This window comes from Choloepus didactylus, chromosome 3, assembly GCF_015220235.1.
Source record: "Choloepus didactylus isolate mChoDid1 chromosome 3, mChoDid1.pri, whole genome shotgun sequence".
In the NCBI taxonomy this organism is placed as follows: domain Eukaryota; kingdom Metazoa; phylum Chordata; class Mammalia; order Pilosa; family Megalonychidae; genus Choloepus; species Choloepus didactylus.
In genome coordinates, this window is record NC_051309.1 from 170797759 (window position 1) to 170822497 (window position 24739).

A 24739-nucleotide genomic window follows, 5' to 3' on the forward strand; every position below is an offset into this window, starting at 1 on the left:
TGAATGGATTTTTTTTCACCTGATTTCTTCTTCTCATTGTTCTTTGCTTCTGTATAGAAACACTACTGATTTGGGGATGTTCATCCCCCCCCCCCCCCGCCGACCCCCAAGTTTGTTGAATTCATTTATTACTTCTAGGAGCTTTATTGTGGACTTTTCAGGATTTTCTGTATATAGGATCATGTCATCTGCAAGTCCTGAAAATTTTACTTCTTTTCCAATTTGAATGTCTTTTATTTCTTTTTCTTGCCTAACTGCTCTGGCTAGAACTTCCAGCACAGTGTTGAATAACAGTTGTGGCAGGGGGCATCTTTGTCTTGTTCCAGATCTTAGGGGGAAAGTTTTCAGTCCTTCGCCATTAAGTAGGATGTTAGCTGTAGGTTTTTCATATATGCCCCTTATCTTCCTGGGAATGTTACCTTTTATTCCTAGTTTGCTGGATTTTTTTTTTAATCAAGAAGTTTGCTGGATTTTTTCAAATATCTTTTCTACATCAATTGAGATGATCATGTTTTTTTTTCCCCTTCTTTTTGTTAATGCGGTGTATAACAATAATTGATTTTCCTAATTTGAAACACCCTTGCATACCAGAGATAAATCCCACTTGATCATGGTGTATTATTTTTTAAATATGCTTTTGGATTCTATTTCTGAGTATTTTGTTGAGGATTTTTGCATTTATATACATGAGCTATTCCTCTATAACTTTCTTTTCTTGTGGCATCTTTGGCTTTGGTGTGAGGATATTCTTGGCCTTGTAGAATGAATTAGGGAGTGCCCCCCCTTCAATTTTTTGGAAGTGTTTGAGCAGAACTGGAATTTAGTTTTCTTGGAAGTTTTGGTAGAGTCCTCTGTGAAGCCATCTAGTCCAGGGATTTTCTTTGTTGGGAGGTTTTTCATTATTGATTCAATCTCTTTACTTTTAGGCATTGTCTCCTATGGTCTTGGGAAAGATGATTTTTTTTTGTCCCTTTCTGTCACCAATGAGCTGTCCCCAGGCTGGATCTCACTGCAGCCTATTGTGAAAGTGTGGTATGGGTGCTGGTAATGTGGAGAGAGAAATTTACTGGTCTTTACAATAATTTACCAGCCTCTTCCTCCCACTCTTCTCTGGATGCTGTACAGTGTTCTACTCACCTCTGGAGTTTCAGAATATTTGTTTCAGACATTTCCTGCCTGTTTAATAGTCCTGGTAGAAGGACTGAATCCTGAAGCTCCCTACTCTGCCATCTTCCTACAATCCTCTACAGTATTCAATCTTAATATTAAAATATCATTAATGAAAGCATCTGTCTGTAATGTCTTGTGAAATGCTTTATTGCCTTGAAGAAATGTTTTAATTTGGGTTGCAACAGATACTGAAGTTTTTTGGAAACATCCGTTTTCTAGATAATGACTACTAGTTTGCTATTTAGAATGAATAATGAGTAGTATTTGTCACTAAGTACTTTGAAAAACAATTAAATAATTTCCCACTGAGAAAAGAATTCTGTTTGGGAAGAGAATTTGTTCATTGCAAAATAAGGACAGAGCTGTAATTATTGATTAAATAATTGAAAATGAAAATAAATAAGTTCCAAAGATAGTTATCTTAATGTGGAACATTTGAAATTCTAATAACTAGCAATTATTTGGAAACACTTATAAAACATTAACCAAATAATACTAACTAATGAGCTTTTTATCTTTTAATGAATGTTGAACTGAAACTATTAATTTAAGTTGTAAACATGTAAAACATTGTTTTCTTAGACAACATGTAAGTTTACTGCCACTTGTATGGAATTATCATAATATTTTTAAATATCACTACATAAATAATAGAAAAGTATCTTTGAAGGACTTTTATGATGAAATAATAAGATACCATGAGCAACAGTGATGCATTGGCTAGAGTAGTGAGGCAGGCAATTTTCAGTGATGTTTGTTGGAATACAACTCTGATGAAATTCTGTTATTTAAAAAACTGTCCTTAAGCTTACTTGGCATATTGAGCTTACACTAAAGCAACTGAAGACACAAAGGAAAGTTCAGGAGATGCTAAAATAAACTTATTCTCACATTGTTTCAAGAGTTGTGATCTGGAAGTCTATTACTGTGAAAGAATAATTGTACGTTGAGCAGTGTAGCAAACAGGGTAAGCTATGCTATTTGCAGAATTTTTTAAAGCAAAAGCCACATATTAATCATTATTATCAGCATTATAAAGGAATAACAGTACATAAAAATATGTCTTATTAAGATCAAATACTCATCAGTGCTTATTATGGTTAGGTACTCTTCATATAAATTATATATATAATATATATAATATATATTATCATTTAATCCTCATAAAAACCTATGTTGTTCATGTGTTATTATTATTATCCACATTTTATAGATTATAAAACTTTGCCTTCTGTTCACTTATTAAATTCTCTGTAATCTTGCTTTTGATATACCACTCTGCCAAAATGTTTTTGCAGAAACCTTCAATGGCCTCCTCGTTTGCCGAAGATACTCAGTTTCCTGTACTCACACTTCTGTGGCATTATGCTTTAGACCATGACAAAGCCTTTTGCCACTTTGGTTTGATGAAATCGCTGTCTCAGGTTTTTCTTCTTTTTCCGAGTTTTCTGGCCAGCCCAGCTTTTATCTTGGCTTTGTGTTCCCACTCTTATAACTTTGAATGAACTCATTAGTGGTCTTGGTTTTAACTCCCATCTTTCCACAGATCACTCCCAAATCACTGTCTCTTGCTTGGGTTTCTTTTAGTGCTGATCTCAATTGTTTCTGCCATTTTCTGTATCTTGATATTTAACAATTCTTTTGAGTATTGGAGAAACTGCTTAAGAAACAGTGACTTCTTGCTTCCTTCTTTAATCTCGCCCTTCCCTCACATCACCAGCTGCCAGTGTTCTGCCCATTCTTCAAGACCCTTCAGAGATTCACGGTCTACAAGCCTTTTCAGGTATCTGGTGTCTGAATCAGTTATTCTCTCAATTAGTGTACCTTTTTGTTCTTATCTCCCTTAGAGACTTTACCAATTATTTCCTGACTTGTTGAATCATCACTGCCTGAGGACCTGGGTTGTAAGTTTTTATCTCTCTCAGACTGCTGACTCAGAGTTTTGACCCTAGGATGCCTTTATTCTGAGTAACTGTTGAATCAATAAACAGAAAATAAAGGCATGAATATTTAAGTTTACACAGCAAAACGGATTGTTAACTGAACTTCTTTCGCAATCCTTAAATTTAGTCTGGAACTTAATAACAGGTAGTTGTTATATTCTGTTAGTCCACAAAACAAGTTTGCCATTGTTAGTCAATTTACCTTAGACAGGTAAATCTAAATAATGGTCCAGAAATCTCAGATTTGTTTTCTAAAACTCTATTGTGTTGATCTCTGTGCTGCTAGCACCTAACATAGTATGTAGTCTAAAAATTGGTTTTTAAAAGCTTTGGAATGGTTAATAAAATTAGTGTTAATTTTGATAATTTTAAGCAACTGATTAAAATACTAGACAGCATCTTTACAGCAATAGAAAAGGAATTCGGTCAATAGTAATCGTCAATGCTAAAAATACATATAATAAATTTAGTTAACTTTTTTTGACCGTTCATTCTGGCTAGTTTTCATGCTTTAGATATAGCATCTCATGTAATTCTTACAAATAACCATGACTAATTTTGTTCTTGAGGAATCTGAGGCTCAGAGATGTTAAATAACTTGCCATAGACCATATGGCAGGAACGGAATTGAGACCCCAGATTTTTCTAACTTCCACGGTCTTCAGTTCTCAGTTAAGGTGCCAGTTCATTCAGTTAGTTTTAACCAATCCCCAGAGTCTAGATGAGATTCCCCATTGTAAACTGTTTCCCTTTACATAGCCTTTTTCTAATTGTTGATTATCAATATCTCCCACAGTTATTTTTTTAAGGGCAAGGAGTTCTCTTAGCTCTGTGCTTAGCAACCAGAGCATGGAAAGGAATATATCGTTTATAAATCATTTTTTTTTATCTTCATTTTATTGAGATATATTCACATACCACGCAGTCATACAAAACAAATCGTACTTTCGATTGTTTACAGTACCATTACATAGTTGTACATTCATCTCCTAAATCAATCCCTGATACCTTCATTAGCACACACACAAAAATAACAAGAATAATAATTAGAGTGAAAAAGAGCAATTGAAGTAAAAAAGAACACTGGGTACCTTTGTCTGTTTGTTTCCTTCCCCTATTTTTCTACTCATCCATTCATAAACTAGACAAAGTGGAGTGTGGTCCTTATGGCTTTCCCAATCCCATTGTCACCCCTTATAAGCTACATTTTTATACCACTGTCTTCGAGATTCATGGGTTATAAATCATTTTTGGATGAATGAATAAACCAACTTACTCACCTAGGGATTTCAGTGGAATTTAAATAAATGTTTTCTGAGAGTAAATGAAGCACTCTGTGGGTGCATTTCCAAGGCTGTAAAATGGAAAGGTAACTAACTGATTCATATGCCAGGTTCTATATTAATCTTTTACATTGAGTATTTTATTTAATCCTCATCATATTTGGAGATTAATATTCCTACTTTTTAAAATATTGAGAATCTGAAACTCAGAGAAGTTAAGAAACTTGTGCAGAGTCACAGAGTTTCCAAGATTCAGAGCTGAAATTTGAATCGGGGCATTTCAGAGCCCATGCTGACTCCATTATACTAGGCTTTATGCATTAGATTAAGATAATTTTTGAAAATTTATTGGTGATGGTATACAGAAGAAGGGGGTTGTACTATAAGTTAAAGTATTCTTACATCATTTCTAACTTTTCTCACAGATGAGTTTTATTTTGCCAAAGCCCCTGATGGTATGCAGGGCTTTTGTCTGCACTGAACAGTCTTCTGATGATTAAAATGTTTTGAACTTGATATATTGATAAATGGTATAAATATATTATTGGCATGTGTGGAAACATTGATTAGACTTCATAAAAGCTTTAGAAAAAATAAACTTCACATGGAGGAAAAAATATTAAAATTGCTGTAAAATTTTTAGAAGAGCAATAATATTGCTATATAATTTTAGATGAATTAGCCATACCATTGTGAAATAGGTGGAACTCAGAATAGTGCTCCCAGATGTGTGTGTATGTATGTGTGTGTGCATGTGTAGACATTTTAAGGGGGATTCAGTATAATGTAGGCTTAATTTCTTCAGTTCTAATCAAAACTTTGTAAGATGGCTTTTTAAGAAATTGTGCCAAATATACTTAAGTTAAAAAGTTTAGCATCATTTTAATTCCTGTAAGATAATATGTTGAATATTATTACAGATTATTGTTATAATGTCTTTAACAAGTAATTGCCTTCATCAGCAAACTAGTATACTTTGCAAAATGTGGTTGTTTTGGTCTGGATAAACAGTACCAATGAGGTCTCAGTATATTTCTATACATATACCTAACGTTCTTTTAAAATAATGTTAGACTGAAAAAAAACATGCCAATTCTGGAAGCCACATTGGTAGAGTTGTGTGGGAGTTGCACCCAAATAATGCTGAAAGACTCTAATGAAGTATAGGATCTTTCAACTCTTCTTTATTTTGTATCCATTCCTATTTCTATAAAGGATTTGAGATGTGCAACAATAATAACAAATGCAATGAATAAGTGAAGTAAGACTAAATGTGTGTTATGGGTTCAATTTTGTCCCCCAAAATGATTTCATCAAGTCTAGCTCATGGTCTTGTGAAAGTGATGTTATAGTTAAGATGAGGCCAAACTGAATTAGGGAGGCCTTAGTTAAATATGAGGGGTATTCTTATAAAATGGGGAGAAGAGACACAGACAAGGACAAAGCAGAGAGCACCACGAATGATAGAAAGCCATTTGGAAGCAGAGATGCATCTACAAGCCAAGGAACACCAAGGATTGCAGGAAAACTCCAGAAGCTAGAAGAGGCAGAAAGTTCATATAACTGTATAATGCAGGTCTTTATTTCATAGGGTTATAGGCCTCCTTTATTCCTTCCTTGATTCCATGCTCATTATCTTTTCTTTTCAGTGATGCTACCAAGAAGGAAGATATGTTCAGTGTCAACTTAGACAATCCTTAAGGTGTTTGAGTCTGGTACTTCAAAACTGGCTGCATATGATTTTAAAGATTTGATTTATATAGTATGTTAAAGTTTTTTTAAACGTCTAGTTTAGAGAAGCTGCAAGATGTATGTAGATTAAATCTTACTTCACTGCCTGTAGTTCAATAAATACATATTGTTATTATGTGCCTTATTGTTCTCCATTTGCTATACAGAATTTGGATATAAATACAGGATTACATGAGAGAGAAAGTAAATTCCCAAGCTTTCTAGAGTCATTGATCTTTGCTTCTGCTGTATTTTATGTTTCATACATGGATAAGGTGTGTATTTATGTCCCATAGAGATATATTAGGTCTTAAATTTAATAAGAGGTGGTCTCTCATCTCCTGTTTATTTATTTGAATTTTGATATAAATTTTATGATCTAATTAATTTTTACCATGTCAACTTTCAATGAAGAGTGTTCTATGAAATTTAAATTATTGACAACAAGGAAATTGAAGCATTGTATAATTTGTATCAGTGAACACTGGTGTGCACATTATGAGTTTGGGGGGAAATTTTTAAAAATGAAAGTTGTGAGCATGATGCCTCAAAGCTGAATGTGACCGTACATTCTAACAACCCAATAGGTGCCAGAACCCCATTTTTTACTGGCAAATATAAAATATATAAGGCTATTTAAAATGTTCCTAGGTTCACATAGTCTTAGAAAGAAGCTATATGACTTAATATAATTCAAGATTTGCCAGGTTTTACAGTTGAAGTTATTGGTGACAGGCAAATAACTGAAGTAAAATAATCACCTACTCAGTGGATTTGAAAATATTTTTCTATCCTATAGTTGGATATCTATAACATAAGACTTACCGTGTATCTACTCTGATCTGTATTGCGTAATCAAAATCTCATTTGAAAATAACAGACTTTTTCTACACTCATTTACATGTTAGAGTGGTCAAGGACATTTTTTCTTTTTCTTCTCAAGAATATTTGTAATTATATTATTTTTGTAGCCTGCTAATTAGTAAAAGACATGTAGAAATATTTTCCTTTTGTTTTTTTTAAACCTATTTTTAACTAAATTTCATTCTACTTTTTTTGGTAGAATAATGGCAATATTTAATGGTTCTCATGCTTTTCCAATACTACCTCCTAACCAACTGGAAGAATCAGTGTTTGTATAAAGGTAAAGCAATTATTGGTAAAGTTATATGCTGATATTTGAGCTGGCAAGTGTTATGGAAATGTCTGTAGGGAGTAATTAGGGAGACACAATGGACTTCTTATATTGCTGACCAGAGCTGTTGTGATACTGCTCAATATTGGAAGAACAAGATATTTGTGCTGCGAATCATTGAAACTCTTTTAATTCTGATGCTGAACACTTTCTTTAAAATAGCAAAAAAATGTGCACACACATACACTCGTATTTTTTTTCCACCCCCAGGACTATAGAGTTAACATCTTCCTGAGACAAAAATGGAATGACCCCCGGCTGAAGCTCCCTAGTGACTTCAGAGGCTCAGATGCACTGACAGTGGATCCCACAATGTACAAATGTCTGTGGAAACCTGATTTATTTTTTGCAAATGAAAAAAGTGCCAATTTTCATGACGTAACCCAGGAAAATATCCTCCTCTTTATTTTTCGGGATGGAGATGTTCTTGTCAGTATGAGGTATTCTTTGATACTTAATATTTGAATATTTATGTTTTTCTTTTAAAATGAGGTCATAGGTATTTTAAATGATTGCTAAGACTCCTGTTTCTACTTTTAGGTTGTCCATTACTCTTTCTTGCCCTTTGGACTTGACCTTGTTCCCCATGGATACACAGCGCTGCAAGATGCAACTTGAGAGCTGTATGTAAATGAAATTATAAGTGACTATGGGAATAAAAATGCTGAAATTTTTTAGGCAATATATTCCAATATCTTAGTAAACTGAATGTTTTTGATTACTAATAGTTGTTAGAGTATTTCTTTGGGGAAAATTTAGTTATTCTTTTACTGTATTAATTTGTATTAAGATAGACAAATCGTTATTGTATTAGTTTTTTATTCAGTTCATTTGATGTGGGTGTACATTTCTACCTCATTTCCAATTAGCATCCTCATTTGAATTAGTAATACAGGCAAGGTAAAGGAGAAAATGATGCTGTAATTTAAATGACTTTCTGATATTAGAAAACATATTTTCATAATAGATCATTTGGGAAACATTGAAAAATATCTCCTAAATTCTAGCAAGCACTCATTTTCTATGGATGTATAGAAAGTAAACTCCAGTTTGGAAAAGAAAAAGAAGCTATGTATTAGAAATTAAAAAAACATAAATAATATTTTTTATAAAATTGGGTTTTCTATGTTTCCAAGGTCATATCTTTTTTAGGGTTTTTGATGCACTAGATGTATCAATTCAAATTATTGTTTTTATCTGTAAAACTAATTTGCTATTATGCTTATCTTTTGAACATAAAATTAGGAAATAAACCTTGGAGAATTAGCATTATTGTTGGATCTTCAGCCTGGATACCTATATACTATAACCTATTTCTGCGGAGAGTAAAGAAGAATAATCTTGTAAAACATGTTGTATATGATTGCTAAATGATATAGCTTAAAGTTATCTAGTGGCTGTTATCTTTTTAAAATTTGCTAAAGAGGATCCTAAATTTTAACAGTGTTTATTACTTTCTAACTCTAAAATGATTTTGTGTATGTAAGTATATGTGTGTATCTCTCTATGTATGTGTTGTATATCTGTCTGTATATGTTTTTTAACAAAATTCCAACTGTGAATTTACATCCTAATTCTATTACCAGATGCATTGAAGTATTGTCTTAAAAAATGCATACTCTTTTAGAGTTGAGCAATAGATTACTATATGCTATAAAACCACATAAGATCCTTGAATTGTAGCTGCATTAAAGCTCAAAATATGTGCTCCAGGAAACTGAAATGATGCTGTAATAATGTCCATTTGAAGGATTGCTTTATTACTATTCTTAGGTCATGCAGCTCCTGTAGAACAGTTTGCAGTTATTTCTTCAAAGAAGTTTTTAAAACTTCCTTTAAATATTTCTAAGTAGCATATTGCACTAGTGTAAATGAAAATATTTAGAAAGCATCACTTATTTCTTTTTATTGATGATTATTTTGAATTCTGACATAAATGATCTACTGTATATGACACCATAAGATTTTAGCTATTTGCAAAATGTTGATTATTTAAAACTGTTCCTTCTTTAAGATTATTATCTCTAACTCTTGTGTTAATATGGTTATAAGTAGCCATTTTTTAAAAATTCAGTTTCATTGAGATATATTCACATATCATGCAGTCATCCATGGTGTACAATCAACTGTTCACAGTACCATTATATAGTTGTGCATTCATCACCCCAATCTATTTTTTGAACATTTTCCTTATACCAGAAAAAGTAAAAATAAGAATAAAAAATAAAAGTAAAAAAGAACACCCAAATCATCTCCCCCCTCCCACCCTATTTTTCATTTAGTTTTTGTTTCCATTTTTCTACTTGTCTGTCCATACACTGGTTAAAGGGAGTATGATCCACAAACCTTTCACAATCACACTGTCACCCCTTGTAAGCTACATTGTTACACAATCGTCTTCAAGAGGCAAGGCTGCTGGGTTGCAGTTTGATAGTTTCAGGTTTTTACTTCCAGCTCTTCCAATACCTTAAAACCTAAAAAGGGTTATCTGTGTAGTGCTTAAGAGTGCTCACCAGAGTGACCTTTCAACTCTGTTTGGAATCTCTCAGCCACTGAAACTTTATTTCATTTTGCATCCCCCTTTTGGTTAAGAAGGTGTTCTCAATCCCACGATGCTGGCTACAGATTCACCCTCGGGAGTCATATCCTGCGTTGCCAGGAAGATTTACACCCCTGGGAGTCAGATCCCACATAGCAGAGAGGGCAGTGAGTTCACCTGCTGAAGTGGCTTTCCTAGAGAGAGAGGGCCACATCAGAGCAAGAAAGAGGCACTCGGGGAGACTCTTAGGCACAGTTATAAGCAGATTTAGCCTCTCCTTTGCAGTAACGAGCCTCATAAGAGCAAGCCCCAAGATAGGGGGCTTGGCATACCAAGTAGTCAGTCCTCAATGTTTGTGAGAACATCAGCAACAATCCAGGTGAGGAAGTCCAACATTTCTGCATTTTCCCCCAGCTCCTCAAGGGGGCCCGGCATATATCTTTTTATTCTCTGCCCAGATTACTTTGGGATGTGTTGCTATTTCACACAATAACCTGTACAAACCTACCAGGTCTCACTTCCTATTCAAAGTTCCATGTAATTATGGTATTTGAACAAACTGTACAACCATAGATTTTTAACTCTTTACATTGTTGTAACAATAATTTCATATAAGAAAGCCCAATTTTGTCATGTTTGCTATGTTTAATATTTGGATTATTAAAATATGAAGAAAGCATTTAATAATTACCTGTATTTTAAGCCAACATTTTAATTTATTATTTATTTTTGTTTATAGTTGGTTACACAACCGATGATTTACGATTTATCTGGCAGTCAGGAGATCCTGTTCAGTTAGAAAAAATTGCCTTGCCTCAATTTGATATTAAAAAGGAAGATATTGAATATGGTAATTGTACAAAGTACTATAAAGGCACGGGTAAGTGGTATTCTTTAAATTAAACAAAACTAAGTCCTATTTAGAAGATTCACTTTCAATATTACTATATGTTAAAGATAGACTAAAAGAAAACTAGTTAAAAATAAGTTTATCTTTACATTCATCTATTAAATCTTTCACAAAATTACATTCACTAAATTTTTTTTGAATTCTATTACTAGATAGTTATGCTTTTATTAATGTAAGTCTGAGTGGCAAGAAATTTTCAAATTTTTGTTTTAGCAATGTGTATTCTCCCAGGGAGTGTTTTCATAGATGTTGTCAAGAAATTGGGCTTCTGGCAAGATTCAATTTGGGAACATACCTTATGGAAATGAACAATGTAATACAAGCATATTTATCCAGTGATTTTGGGCAGTTTTTAGCTGGTGGTGGACCCACATTCTTAATTTTAAAAAGTACTGATCTTTATGCTGTGCTGGAAAAAATAAAAATGTGAAGTATTTGGACATCAGTAAATACTCCCTTTATAATCTTTTTGTCCTACGTCACAGAAGCAGCAATTCTTGAACAAATTAACCATATTCATTAAATTACATCAAGCTTTTGCAGAGATGAAAAAACAGTACTCATTATTATTTAGTCATATTTAGTCGTAATATGTCATAATATATTAGTATTCAACGTTAAGTCTCTACTGGTAGTTACAGGTTATTGAGGGTTTTAGATACTGAATACAGTGTTATTTCACTTAGCACTACAAGTAAAAAGATGACTGAATTTTGATCATTACAGTAATTTTAATAATCAGTTCAACTTGTAAATTACTATAAAATTTTAACTCTGTATGAGGAAGTAAATCATGACAGACCTATTCAGGAATAGATATAATTAAAGTATAAGTTCATTTTAATGTTTATATTGACCTTGCAATAATAAAAATACATAGTTTGTGTAGAATTTAGAGAGATCAGATGTTTGAGTAAAACTGCTCCTATATCATGACATTATCAGGGGCCCAAATGTAATTTAAAACATTCCTGTTGTCATTAAAAATAAAAGGTAGAGTGAACACTTGCATATTTGAATGGTTTAAGCATCTGTTTTTGACCTTCAAATAATTATAAATTATATATATGTGTGTGTGTCTATATATATATATTCCTTTCTCTTATAGATCTTAGAGTTTACTAAGACAATAGAGATAATAATCAAATGCTCATGCTGGTAAAGGAATTCTCAAGTTTTTTCAAAGTAAAAACTTAGTGCTCTTAAAAATTTGACCATTAAAGGACTCAGTGAGGGAATCAGGGATACATAGCATGTTAGATATGGAAGTAACCATGTTGGTAATTCTGAGTCATCTCTGTTATTTATTTAACATGCAAAATAACTGATGCTCAGGGTCACCGAATGACTTATTGAATGTCACCAGGCAAGTTAGTGTCAGCTATGGACTGGGCTTAGTATTCCTACTCCTTTCTTTGCTCCTCACTCATATTAAGATTGATAACCATTTTTAGTGATTTTTACAGATTACCTAGCAATGAAAAAAACATTTTAAAAGTCAACAAAAGTACTCTTTTTGAATTGTGTCAGAACACATATTTAGTAAATAACATTTTGAGTGCTTGCTGTGTGTTAGGCATTGCTTTAAGTGCTTTAGTTAAGCATTTACATGAACCATCACATGAATATAAGTAAAACAGATTTTAATGCTTGGATGCTATTTAGAAATTATACAATGTAATCATCATGACAGTCCTATGAGTTGAGTAATTTTATCATCCCCACTATATTTAAAAATGAATAGTCTCTAAATTGCTTTTAGAAATTTAAATGAGACCCTATTCAAATTTCATCTGGAGGTGAAAATAAAACTGGTAATTTTATTTCTCATTCATGTAATAAAATAAAATTATGTAATGGCACTTAAAATCTTAGAGGGTATTCACTTTTTCACTTTTAAGTCCTTATTTTCAAAATTTTCATTTGAGGAAGCAACAATGAATGAAGACCGGTAGGTCCCTGGCCTTAACAGAACCTTAGTCTAGTGTGGTAAAGAAGTAACCAAATAAGCAAATTAATAGTTTACTTTAGTTCTAAGAAGGAAATAAGGAGAAGTGCTGTGGGAGAGAGTATTTGGGGTATTACTCAAGAGCTATGATAGATCAAGGATTTTTTGTGACATTTTTTATCATATCTAAGTCACTATCTCATTAGCTTCAAAACTAACATAATATTTACTGTGCATTTAGTGTCTTAGGTACTTTACCAGCATTTACATGAACCATCATATGAATATAAGTAAAACACATTTTAATGCCTGGATACTATTTAGAAATCTATTTAGAAAAGTAGGACATTCAAAATATGTAGAATGCTTAACAATATAGAATAGTGGAGAAGGTATATAGAGCAATATATAAAATGATAGCTGATACTCTTTAAAATTTGTATGGAAATGTTGACTCAGCTTAATTTTATTAAAATTATGCCTTTTTATGATTGTGAAAATTGCAAAGGTATAGAAATATATGGGGAAACAAGTATACGAAAATACTAAAATTGGAAACCTCAGTGAATACTAATAAAATAAATCCTCACAGGAAATAGAAAGTAAATTGAATTTGACCAATGAACATTTATATCAGTTAGCTGCCCACCTGTCTCTCATAAACATAACAGTACTAGGAAAAGATAAAAAAAGATCAAGAAATGTTTGTCATAAAAGTTTATGGAGCAAATCACTATAATATTAAAGCATGTATTTTACTGCTAAATGCATCCAAGTCTTATGAAGCTCCCCCAGTAGGTGCTTTCATAAAAGGGATATGGTAAAACCTGCTTCAGAACACAGGGCTCATGTTATTTAGGCTGCCATTTAAACATAGTGGAAGGAATACAGAAATTCATTTTAAAGTGAGTAACTTTATAGTAAATTTGTGATGACTGAGGCTGCCTAAAGCGACAAGTTTTTGAGGAGTACGTGTGTGTCATTCTCCCTTTCATATGCAGCAAGTGAATACAAAATTACTCCAGTAAGTGATGCTATCAAAAAGTGAGGTACTTCAGAATAGTTTTAGGAAAGACTGTAAGGCTTCTTAGTAGCAGCAGTTTGAGTTATGAAAGATCATATTTAAGAAATATTATACATGATTGTTAGGTACAGACATATATTTGTCTTTGTCTTGGCAGGAAGTTAAGATGAGTATGGGGAAGTGAAAAGGGTGGGAAAGTTTTCGTTGTTTGGCTTTTTGTGTCTTTTTAAAACTTTTGAAAAATTTAAATGCATTACTTAGTTTTAATGAATTTAAATTTAAAGACAACCTGCATTTCATTTTGGACATAACATGGAAGCATTTGGCATAATTTAGAATTTACTTTAGTTTGTATACCTCTCCTTTTTTTCTTTTCTTTTTTTTCTTTTTTAACATACTAGCCCTAATATCTTTCTAATCTCTCAGAGGCAGCAATGATTATAAATCACATTGGAAAAAGAATAGATTTCTAATCTAGGTTATTTGATAAGAGGATGTGAATAATCATTCTTTTATTCAACATTTATTAAGTCCCTATTGTGTGGAAGCACTGCTCTAGGTATTGTTACAATGAACATGAAGATTATTCTAGTGCCAGAGTATATATATTCTTTCCAATTAGAAAGAAAAGATAAACATAACATATAACCTATAAGTTAGTAAAAAGCAATATTGTCCTTTTCTCCATAATTACTTGATTTATTCACTGTTAGTTCATTCATTTATTCAACATCTTTTGGTTATGTACAGTTTGAACACAATTGAAAATATATTACATTTTTTATATTTACACATCACTTTATTTTTGTTAAATGGTAAATTACATTCTTATCTAAATTAAGCTTGGAAGGCATTAAACTTTGTATGCAAATTGCTAACAGAAAGGACTAAACCATTTAAAAAATTTTCTTGAACACCTGCAAGTGCTATGAGCATGTTTGTGCCACTATTTTCAATTTTAAGGCAGAAAAACCTGTTATGAGGCTGCCCATAATTTGTGATTAATTTTAAAGTTTCTCTTTCTCAATGGAGAGAGGTTGATGTGTCTGCAGTTCTAGAATTATGTTGTAAAGCAATTTCTGTGTTTGTCCCAGCTTGTAAAAATGAGACCCCTTTTTCTCATTCCCCAATTAGAGTATGTTGAGGGCCTGGAGTATGGAAGGGGGGGAATTGAGAGGAGTGTCAGATGATTGCTATAGGATCTTTTATCTAAATAGACTGGAATACACTTATGTCTTATTCTTGCTAATATTTGCTTCCAGTTCTTTCTTAATTTTTAGGATTTAAATATACATATGAGTTATTGTATACTGCCATCCGTTCTAGATAAGAAGTGGTACGTGTGGCTGAATATTATGCTGACAATGTATAGTTTGAGTGTTCCTTTTTAGACTTGTACTTTAATTTACTGCTTCCTATATAACTTCTTTAGATCATGTCCTGAGAGTGTCCCCAGTAATGAAAAGTTTGTCTATTGCAAATTCTTTGAATGAAGACTTTATAAAACCTAGACACTGACATAATAGAGCAGCATGTGATATCTATTTCTCAGTGTCATTCTGAAATTGTGAAAGGTCAGGTGAAACAAGTTTCATAATGTCACATTTTTAAATTACATAAGTTATATATATTGAAAGAAAAAACTTTCTTATGGAGTTTACTTTGTGAAATTGCCCCAAATGGAAGTAACATAATTTATAGATACATTATTGATTTTTGAAAATCTCTGTGGGAGAGACTCTCATTACCATTGATGTGATTGTTTCTGAAAGGCTATTACACGTGTGTGGAAGTCATCTTCACCCTACGGAGACAGGTTGGGTTTTACATGATGGGTGTCTATGCACCGACGCTGCTGATTGTGGTCCTCTCTTGGCTTTCCTTCTGGATCAACCCTGATGCGAGCGCAGCCAGAGTGCCCTTGGGTAAAGTGTTGCATGCCTCTCTCTCATGTCCAGAATTTCTTGTATCTTTGGCCTAAGTAATCAACTATTTGGAAACAATGAGTTTTTAAAATTGATGACAAGCTGTTTTTTAGGCTTCCTTCAGAATTTGATAATGAACTAGATTTTCTCAATATTTATGCATTCTTTAATTGAGTTAGATTTTTCTTTATGGGTCTTTGGGTTATTTTAAAAAGTCATACCTAATTTATCCTACCTTGTCTGTCATGAAATAATTATTATTCATGATTTTCATAGATAACTAAACTCTAAAATCCTCTCTAGTGCCAAAGTTAAAGATAAATAACTATTTTGATGGAATTCTTTCTAAATAAAGTTTCTAAATATTTCTAAATAACATTATATATTATTAAATATATAAATATTTCTAAATATTATATACTACCCCAGACTCTTAATCGTGTAATATAGGATATAATTTATATTTTAAAAATTACTTACCAATTTGTTTTTGTTAATACTCTGCAATACAGAAACACTGTTAGCCAGCCTTTTGAAAAATGTGTCTGTTTAAGAGTTAAAAAGTCTTTTCTTGAAGAAACAACCATAAGCCCTTCCTTATGGGTAAAATGAATATACTTCAGAATCAAGACATTGTGATAATAAACTTTGTTTGGGGTATTTAAAAAATTTTTATTACTATGTTTTTGCATGTTTGTGTTTTCTGAATATCACCTGGAACTCATAAGTAAACCTGTGATGTATCTGACCTCTTGGAGAATGAGTGGTTGTTGCATTTCATTTTTTTCTTTCATCAAAAAGGCCTAGGGCAAATCTCACTCCAGACTTATTGGAGGAATTAAATGAAATACAGATTTTAAAGAGTAGGAAACCAGGAAAGAAGCAATGAAAATGGAAATTTTATCTGAATAACAAATTTGGTGGTTTAAATCTAATAAAAATCAAAAGACCAAACCTTATCTTAACCAAAAATGTGGGAAATTTCATCCTAAGATTTACGTGTCTGTAATGAAGAAAATGACTACTGATAGATTAACTGATTTCTGCAGGGGATAAGAATTAACTATGTTGTATATTGTACTGGAAAAAAAAAAAGCCAAAAAACTAGATATAAATTCTCAGACCTGTCAAAATATCATGCATTTTACTTAGTCAAAGTTTTGTTTATTGGAACTATCTTACTTTCATGTAGTGACATAAATTTAAGTATGAGGCCCCCAAGAGTACTTTGGAAACACCCAATCCCTGAAATATCCTTGAAGGATTTTTCTCTGTATATCCCATACAGTGCAGGACTTCTGATGTGAGGTAGGTCCCTGAGCTGTGCCTATTTTCTAGTAGATGTGTTTTATGGTGCAGCATTGTTTCATGGTTGGAAGTAGATCTCTAGAATCAAACCTGGGTTTTAATTCCAGCTCTGTGCTTACTTGCTATGACACCTTGGATATCAAATTTAACCTCTTTAAGCCTCACTTAGCTGAAATGTTAACTGGGATGATAAAAGTACTCCAGGACTGATTGAGATAATGAGTATAAAAGCCATATTATACATTCAGGAGTTAATTCACCACATTTATGGATTATTACAGTTTTCAAAGCATTTTTACACATTTTGATTCATCCAACAAATATTTGTTGTGTGCTTACTATATACCAAGTACTGTTCAAGAAGCTGAGAATATAGTTAACAAAATAAATATTTAATAAAATAGATTTTGGAAATGTGAATCCTTACATATTCAGGAGTTAATTCGCCACATTTATAGATTATTACAGTTTGCAAAGCACTTTTACACATTTGGGTTCATTCAACAAATATTTTTGTGTGTCTACTATGTACCAAGTACTGTTCAAGAAGCTGAAAATCTAGTTAACACAATAAATACTTAATAAAATAGATTTAAAAAATCTTTAGCTTCAATGAGTTTATAGGCTTCTGGGAAGAGACACCAAATATGATAAGTAAGTCCACTGTATAATATATAAGATGGTGATATGAGCTATGGATTAAAGAAGAAAAGGATGGAAAATATAGGGCAGGGTATTTGCTTGTCAGGAAAGGCCTCAGTGAGAAGGTGAACTTGAATAAAGACATGAGGGAGGTGAAGAAAGGAACACATAGCTATCTAGGGAAGAGAGGGCCTGGAGAGTGATCATTAAGGGCAGCGTTCCAAGGCAGGAGCATGCATGGTGTATTTTGTGAACAGTGCATGGAGGCCAGGCTGGGTAGAGTGGAGTGAGTGAAAGGAGGAGAAGTAGGAGATGAGGTCAGAAAGGTAATGATGGTGAGGGATAGGCTTGTAACACCTCTCAAGGCATTCTAATTATTTTGGCTTTTATTCAGAGTGAAATATGAAGCCCTTGCAGAGTTTTAAGCATGATCCGACATATGTGTATATATATATAATCTTTTAATTGAATAATCACATGTATATGGAAAAGTGCATGAATCTTAAGTGTTTGAGTCAATGAATTTCCCAAACTGAATTCACCTTTGTAACCAGTATGCAGACTATGAAAGGGAACATTTAACAGAACCAGAATATCTTAACAGGAATGAGTTGAAACTTAAAGTCATCCCCCCCCTTTTTTTTATTAGAGCAATTGTAAGTTTATAGAAAAATCATGCAAATGGTACAGTGTTCCCATATGCCTATGCCTTACACACACAGCTTTACCTATTATTAACATTTTGTACCTTTGTTCAATTGATGAAATAATATTATTATAATTATACTATTAACTGGTTTACATTAGGGTTCACTGTTGTACAGTTCTATGTTTTTTTTAATTTTTATTTTTATTCTGCTAACTTATATACAACTTAAATTTCCCACTTTAACCACTTTCAAATATACAATTCGGTGGTGTTAGTTACATTCACAACATTGTGCTACCATCATCACCATCCATTACTGAAACTTTTGTCACTCCAAACATAAACTCTAACCAGTTAAGCCTTAACTCCTCATTTTTTTTTAACAGGATCAGTTTGATTGCTTCATTGAGAATAGACTGAAATGGGGTAAGGAGAGCAGTTAAAAGGCTATTGCAGTAACCCAGATGAAATGATCATGGTTGGGCTAAGATGGTAATAGTACTGGTGCTCATAAATATTAGATGATGGATACATATGGAAGGTAAAGAAAGGTGATTTGTTAATGCATTATGTGTGGGATATGATAAAGTAGAATTAAGGTTAACTCCAAGGTATTTTGGTCTGGAAACTAAAAGGATGAAATTGCCATGAACTGAGAGGGGAAACACAGCAAGTAAAGTGGGTTTGAAGAGGTGGGCAGACCAGGAGCTTGGCTTTGGCTATGTCATGTTTGAGATATCTGTTAGGCAGACATATCAGATGGGCAGTTGGAAATACAAGTCTGGGGCTTCTTGATGAGATCAGGGCTAGAAGCAAGAATTCAGGTTTTGTCAGAATGTAGGTGCTCTTCAAACAATGAGACTGGTTGACATCACAGAGGAGTAAATATAAATAGAGAAGAGGTCCAAGGCTGAACAGAGAATATGAGAACAGCCAGCATGAGGTGGTTTCCTAACTGCCAGCAGAGAAGGTGGTTCTAAGTGAATGGAGTGGTTAACCAAGCTGCTTATAGATCAAGTAAGTTTAGGGCTAAAGATTGACATTGAATTTAACAATATGGGGGAGACTTTGGTGTCTGTCACAAGGACAGTTTCCATGGAGTTCAAGGAAAGGATGAAAGCCTGACTAGAGTGGCTTCAAGAGAGAACTGAAGAGGAGGAATTGGAGACATCCAGCATAAACAGCACACTGGAGTGCTAACTGTAAAAAGAAAAAGTGAATGGAGAAATAGCTGAAGTGGAAAGAAGGTAGAGAGGTTTTATTGTTTGTTTTTTTACAGTGGACAAAATCATATTTTGTTTATTTGTTGATGAAAAACAACCAGTAATAAAGGAAAAATGGAAAGCTAGGGAGAAGTACAGGATCAATGTCCTAAACATGAGATTTCTGGGTTGTATGGTAAAAGTACAACAAGTGAGAGGGGATGAGACCCAGGAAGTGGAGAAAATGGCCTTTTTAGGAGCACATTGGGTTTGTTCCAGGGGTCAGCAAACTTCTTCTATATCAGGTCAGACAGTAAATATTTTAGGTTTGTGAGTCATATGGTTTCTGTTGCAACTACTCAGCTCTAAAGAAGCCATAGACAATACATAACCAAACAGGTGTGGGTGTGATTCAATAAAATTTTATTTATAAATGAAGATGATGGGCTAGATTTGGCCCACAAGCCATAGTTTGCTGCCCTATTCTTTAGTATAAGAAAGAAGGCAAAGTATATGGGTACAGGTGGAGATAGTTGGGTAGATATGGTATGGGGGCTCACAATTGTTTTTGTTTTCTCAATAAAAGAAAAACCAAGGTCATGGGTTTTAAGTGAGATGGAGTAGAGTGTTATGGGTTTGAAGAGAGTGAAAGTAGTGCTGGACAAGGGAAATACATTCTGATTGTGTGGCAGGATTGTGGACTACTTTGGGTTAATGATTATAAAGTGAGATCAATCAGCATGGTAGCATGTTTTCCTGTAGCTGTACTTACTAAAAGAAAATTAGAAGTTAGGGACATATTTATGTTTTTGAGATTTATCCATGTTGTTAATTGTATTAATGTTTGATTATATTTTACTGAAGAGTAGTGTTTTCGTATTATGGATATACCACAGTTTATTTTTCCATTCAACAATTGATGGACCTTTGGGTTGTTTCCAATTTGAAGATATTATAATAATGTTGCTATCAATATTGTGTACAAGCCTTTGCTTGGCTATATGTTTTCAATACTATTCAATGAACACCTAAACATGAGACTTCTGGGTTGTATGGTAAAAGTACATTTTACTTTTACAAAGCAGTGCCATACTGTTTTCCAGAATGATGGTACCATTTTGCAATTCTACAGGTTTTTTCACATCCTCACCAACAGGTTTTTTTCTTTTCTTTCTTTCTTTCTTTTTTTTTTTTTTTTCTGTTTTTGGCCTTATTGTGTTGACTTAGACCTCTAGTGCAACGCTGGACAGAATTGTTGAGAGATGCCTTATTCTAATTCTAGGTAGAAATAATTGAACCATACACTATTAAGTGTAATGTAGTAGTAGATTTTTCATAGACATCTTAATCAAATTGAGGGGGTTGCTTTGTATTTCTAGATTGCTGAGCATTTTTATCATGAATGACTGTTGAATTTTGTCCAAAGTTTTTTATGCATATGTTTAAATGATTACATGGTTTTCCTTCTTAATTTTATTAATATGATGAATTATACTGATTTATTGCCAAATAAACTCCACTTAGCCATGACATACCATCTCTTCTTCTTCTCCCAGTCTGTTTCACATGTCTCTACCAGATGAATTTACTTAAACATTGTTTATGTAATATCATTTTTCCCCCCAAGTTTAGTTTCTTAATATTTTCTATGAAATATGGTATAAAATCCATTAATGCCCTCTATAATTTGGCACTTTTCTTCATTTCCTCATGAAGTTCCTAATATATCATGATAAAAATTCAGGTATATAATTAAATTAATTTTAATACAGTTTGATACATTCTATGTTATTTATAAACATGAAGTGCTATGGAAACACAGAAAAATGTCAATATATTTTATCCTAAGGAATTAAGTAAGGCTTATATTTGATTGATAGGTTGACTCATAGTATTTGACTCAGAATAGAAATACTGACTTTGAAAGATGTTTTACCAAATTAATGGTATAATTAACTGTAGTTTAGGGCAATAATTGATAAGATCCTGGATTTTTACATTACTGTAAACCTCAATGTTAGAAAACATTGAGGACTGCTTTAAGTTTAAAAATATGGTACTATTAATTAGGTTTTAATTTTCCTCAAGACTCAGGACAATTATGATAATAGTAATTTAGATGCTTATCAGGTCATTACATGTCTAAGTAATATTGTTTCCATTTGCAGAAGTCTTGTTTTGCTGAAAGTCTTTCTTTTCAACAGAGTCACTTAGGCTCTCGAACACTTGAAAAACTTGACTCTTCTCAGAAGCTCTATTGCCTCTAACATGATGCAATTGATGGAATATACTTTTCATTGTATTATGTCTGATTATTAATATTAATATAGTGGTTTTACCATTTCAAAGGAAGGAAAAGTGAGCACCAACTACATCTTTAGTTATTAGGCAATGTTTCATTAATGCTCAGAGGTCGTCACATCTAAGAACAAAAACGTGTTCTCAGCCCAGTAAGTGAAATTCACAGAGCCACAGCCAACCTGTTTCCTACTTGACACAAAATGAGGCTCCCCCGACACTGAGTGGGGTGTCTCCACAGTTGGTGTGTCACTGGCAGTCTGTACCTGTTGATCAAGCCCCTCCATCTGCACCCCTGAGAAATACAAACGGAGTCAGAAAGAAGGAGAAAGGTAGGATGGGAGGCAAGCATGACGAGAAAGAAAGAGAGAGACAAATTATTGTCATCTCCTTTGGGGTTTTACAAATATTTTTAATATTACATATAGCAGAATTTCATTTCTTTCCTTGAAAAGACAGAATCATTTATTTTCCCTGAAATGATCAGGAATGTTCCCTATTTTGTCTTCTCTGTTAGATTTTTCTTACTGCGAACCTTATCAGAAAATGGCTTGATGTGTTCCATTCTTGTTCTGATTTAGTTGTTCATGTGATAATATTAAGCTCTATAACTAAAATCTGTCTAAAACATGATGAAAAATGAAATAATCTCAGAGTTTTCCAGCTAACTCAGAGATACTATAAAAGAGTTTAAATATCTTTAATGTTTAAACCAGATCCAAATTGTTGTCAAGCCTGATTTAAATTCCTTTTTATTTTAAAATATGGTAAGTATATACAAACATCTACAACCACCATCAATAATCCTTACATTAAAAGTGGACCTATTAATTCTTCTGCTCTTTGAGATTTAAAGGGATCTGGTGAATTGTACATGGTCCATTGAAGGTTACTAGGAGAAATTTAGTCAAAGAGGGATGAACGAAGAACATTTTTTAGGGGTAAAAGTAACTTTATTCTCATTTCTGTTTTTGTAGGTATCTTCTCAGTACTCAGTTTGGCATCTGAGTGTACAACCCTTGCTGCTGAACTTCCCAAAGTATCCTATGTGAAGGCACTTGATGTTTGGCTCATTGCTTGCCTTCTCTTTGGGTTTGCCTCACTGGTGGAGTATGCTGTTGTCCAGGTGATGTTGAACAACCCCAAAAGAGTAGAAGCAGAAAAAGCCAGAATTGCTAAGGCTGAGCAAGCAGATGGGAAAGGTGGAAATGCAGCTAAAAAAAATACTGTGAATGGTACAGGAACTCCTGTTCACATTAGCACTTTGCAGGTAAGAATGAATAAAATTATCCAACTAAATAATTTCTCCCATTCTCTCTGCAGCAACAGGAGAGATATACTTTTCCATGGGTGTGAAGGTTTAATAGAGTTGGTATTTACTTGTTTTTCTCTCACAGATGTAAAGGAACTGAGCACAACATACTTTTTCGGAACACAACTAAATATTCGGAACACTTAGGTCAAACACTTCTTAGGAAAAAAAATTTAACACCTTATTTAATTTCCTCAGACTTTCTACCAAGTTTAAGAATAAAACTCTGCTTTGATGGGCAACATTGAATGTGGCTATTTTTCCAGAAATACATATCTCCATATTTTTTTTCATTTGGCAAGCCTTACCTAATGGCCAGAGAACTAATAGAGAAGTACTGACCTTCTGCCAACACTGAAAATTGGGGTGAGCCCGTGATCTTGATTAAATCACCTGCCTGTTCCCCATCAGGTTAGAGAGCTTTGCATATAACTTATCAGGCAGGATGCTTATATACTGGATGCCCAGAGGGAAACAATACCTATTATGAAAAAAGCTACTCCAAACCTTCATGTACTGATTTTTGTGTGAACATAAATCTTCATTTTTCTGAGAAAAAAGCCTGGAAGTACAATTTTGGGGTCATATGATAGGTGCATGTTTAATTTTGTAAGAAACTGATAAACTGCTATACAGAGTAGCTATACCATTTTACATTCTCACCAGCAGTATGTAAATGATGTAAGTTCTCTGCGTCCCTGTCACTATTTGTTATTTTAGCCATTCTGATAGATGAGTTTTGATATCTCATTGTGGTTTTCATTTGCATTTCCTTAATGGCTAATGATGTTGAACATATTTTCATGTGTTTGTCTTCTGTATATCTCTTCAATGAAAAGTCTCTTCATGTATATTGCCCATGTCTTAATTGGATTGTTCACTTTTTACTGTTGATTTTTGAGAGTTCCTTATGTATTCTAGTCCTCTATAGAATATGTGGTATGCAAGTATTTCCTCCTATTCTGTAACTTGTCTTTTCATCATGTTAGCATGGTCTTTCACAAAGCAAAAGTTTTAAATTTTGATGAAGCCCAATTTATCAATTATTTATTTTCTAGGTCATACTTTATCAAGTCTAAGAATAATTTACCTAGAAAGATTTTCTCCTATTTTACTTCTAAAAGTTTATAGTTTTAGTTTTACATTTAAAAAATATCCATGATTCCTTTTGAATTAATTTTTATATAAGTTATGAGACTTAGGTCAAGGTTCCTTTTTTTGCCTATGTGTGTCTCCTTGTTGCAGCAGCCTTTGTTGTAAAAGGTATTATTTTCCAATTGAATTGATTTTGCACCTTTGTCAGAAGTCAATTGGGCATATTTTTGTGAGTCTGTTTCTGGGCTCTTTGTTTTATTCCACTGTTCTATGTGTCAGTCATTCCATCAACATCAATTTTGATTAATCTACCCATATAATAAGTCTTAATTCCTCAAGATTCCTCTTGATTCCTCAACTTTATTCATCTCTTTAAAAATTGTTTTAGCCATTCTAGTTCCATTGCATTTCAAATAAATTTTCAAATAAACTTGTCTATATCAACTAAAAATATTTCAGAGATTTTAATAGGAATTGCAATAAAGAATTGATGTATTTACTAGTTTGCCTTCCAATCTATGGGCCTGCATGTTTCTTCATTATTTAGATCTTTGATTTCTTTCAT

The 24739-nt window shown here is 33.0% G+C and overlaps 1 protein-coding gene across 1 annotated transcript in view; it reads left to right on the top strand.

The window, feature by feature from the left end:
- Positions 1-24739, top strand: part of GLRB (glycine receptor beta) — a 90538-nt gene that overhangs the window by 52320 nt on the left and 13479 nt on the right. The window contains exons 5-9 of the mRNA XM_037830896.1: positions 7533-7762; positions 7863-7945; positions 10601-10741; positions 15516-15668; positions 22745-23037. Of these exons, the coding sequence (XP_037686824.1) occupies positions 7533-7762; positions 7863-7945; positions 10601-10741; positions 15516-15668; positions 22745-23037 (900 nt within the window). The remainder of the gene's footprint in view (positions 1-7532; positions 7763-7862; positions 7946-10600; positions 10742-15515; positions 15669-22744; positions 23038-24739) is intronic.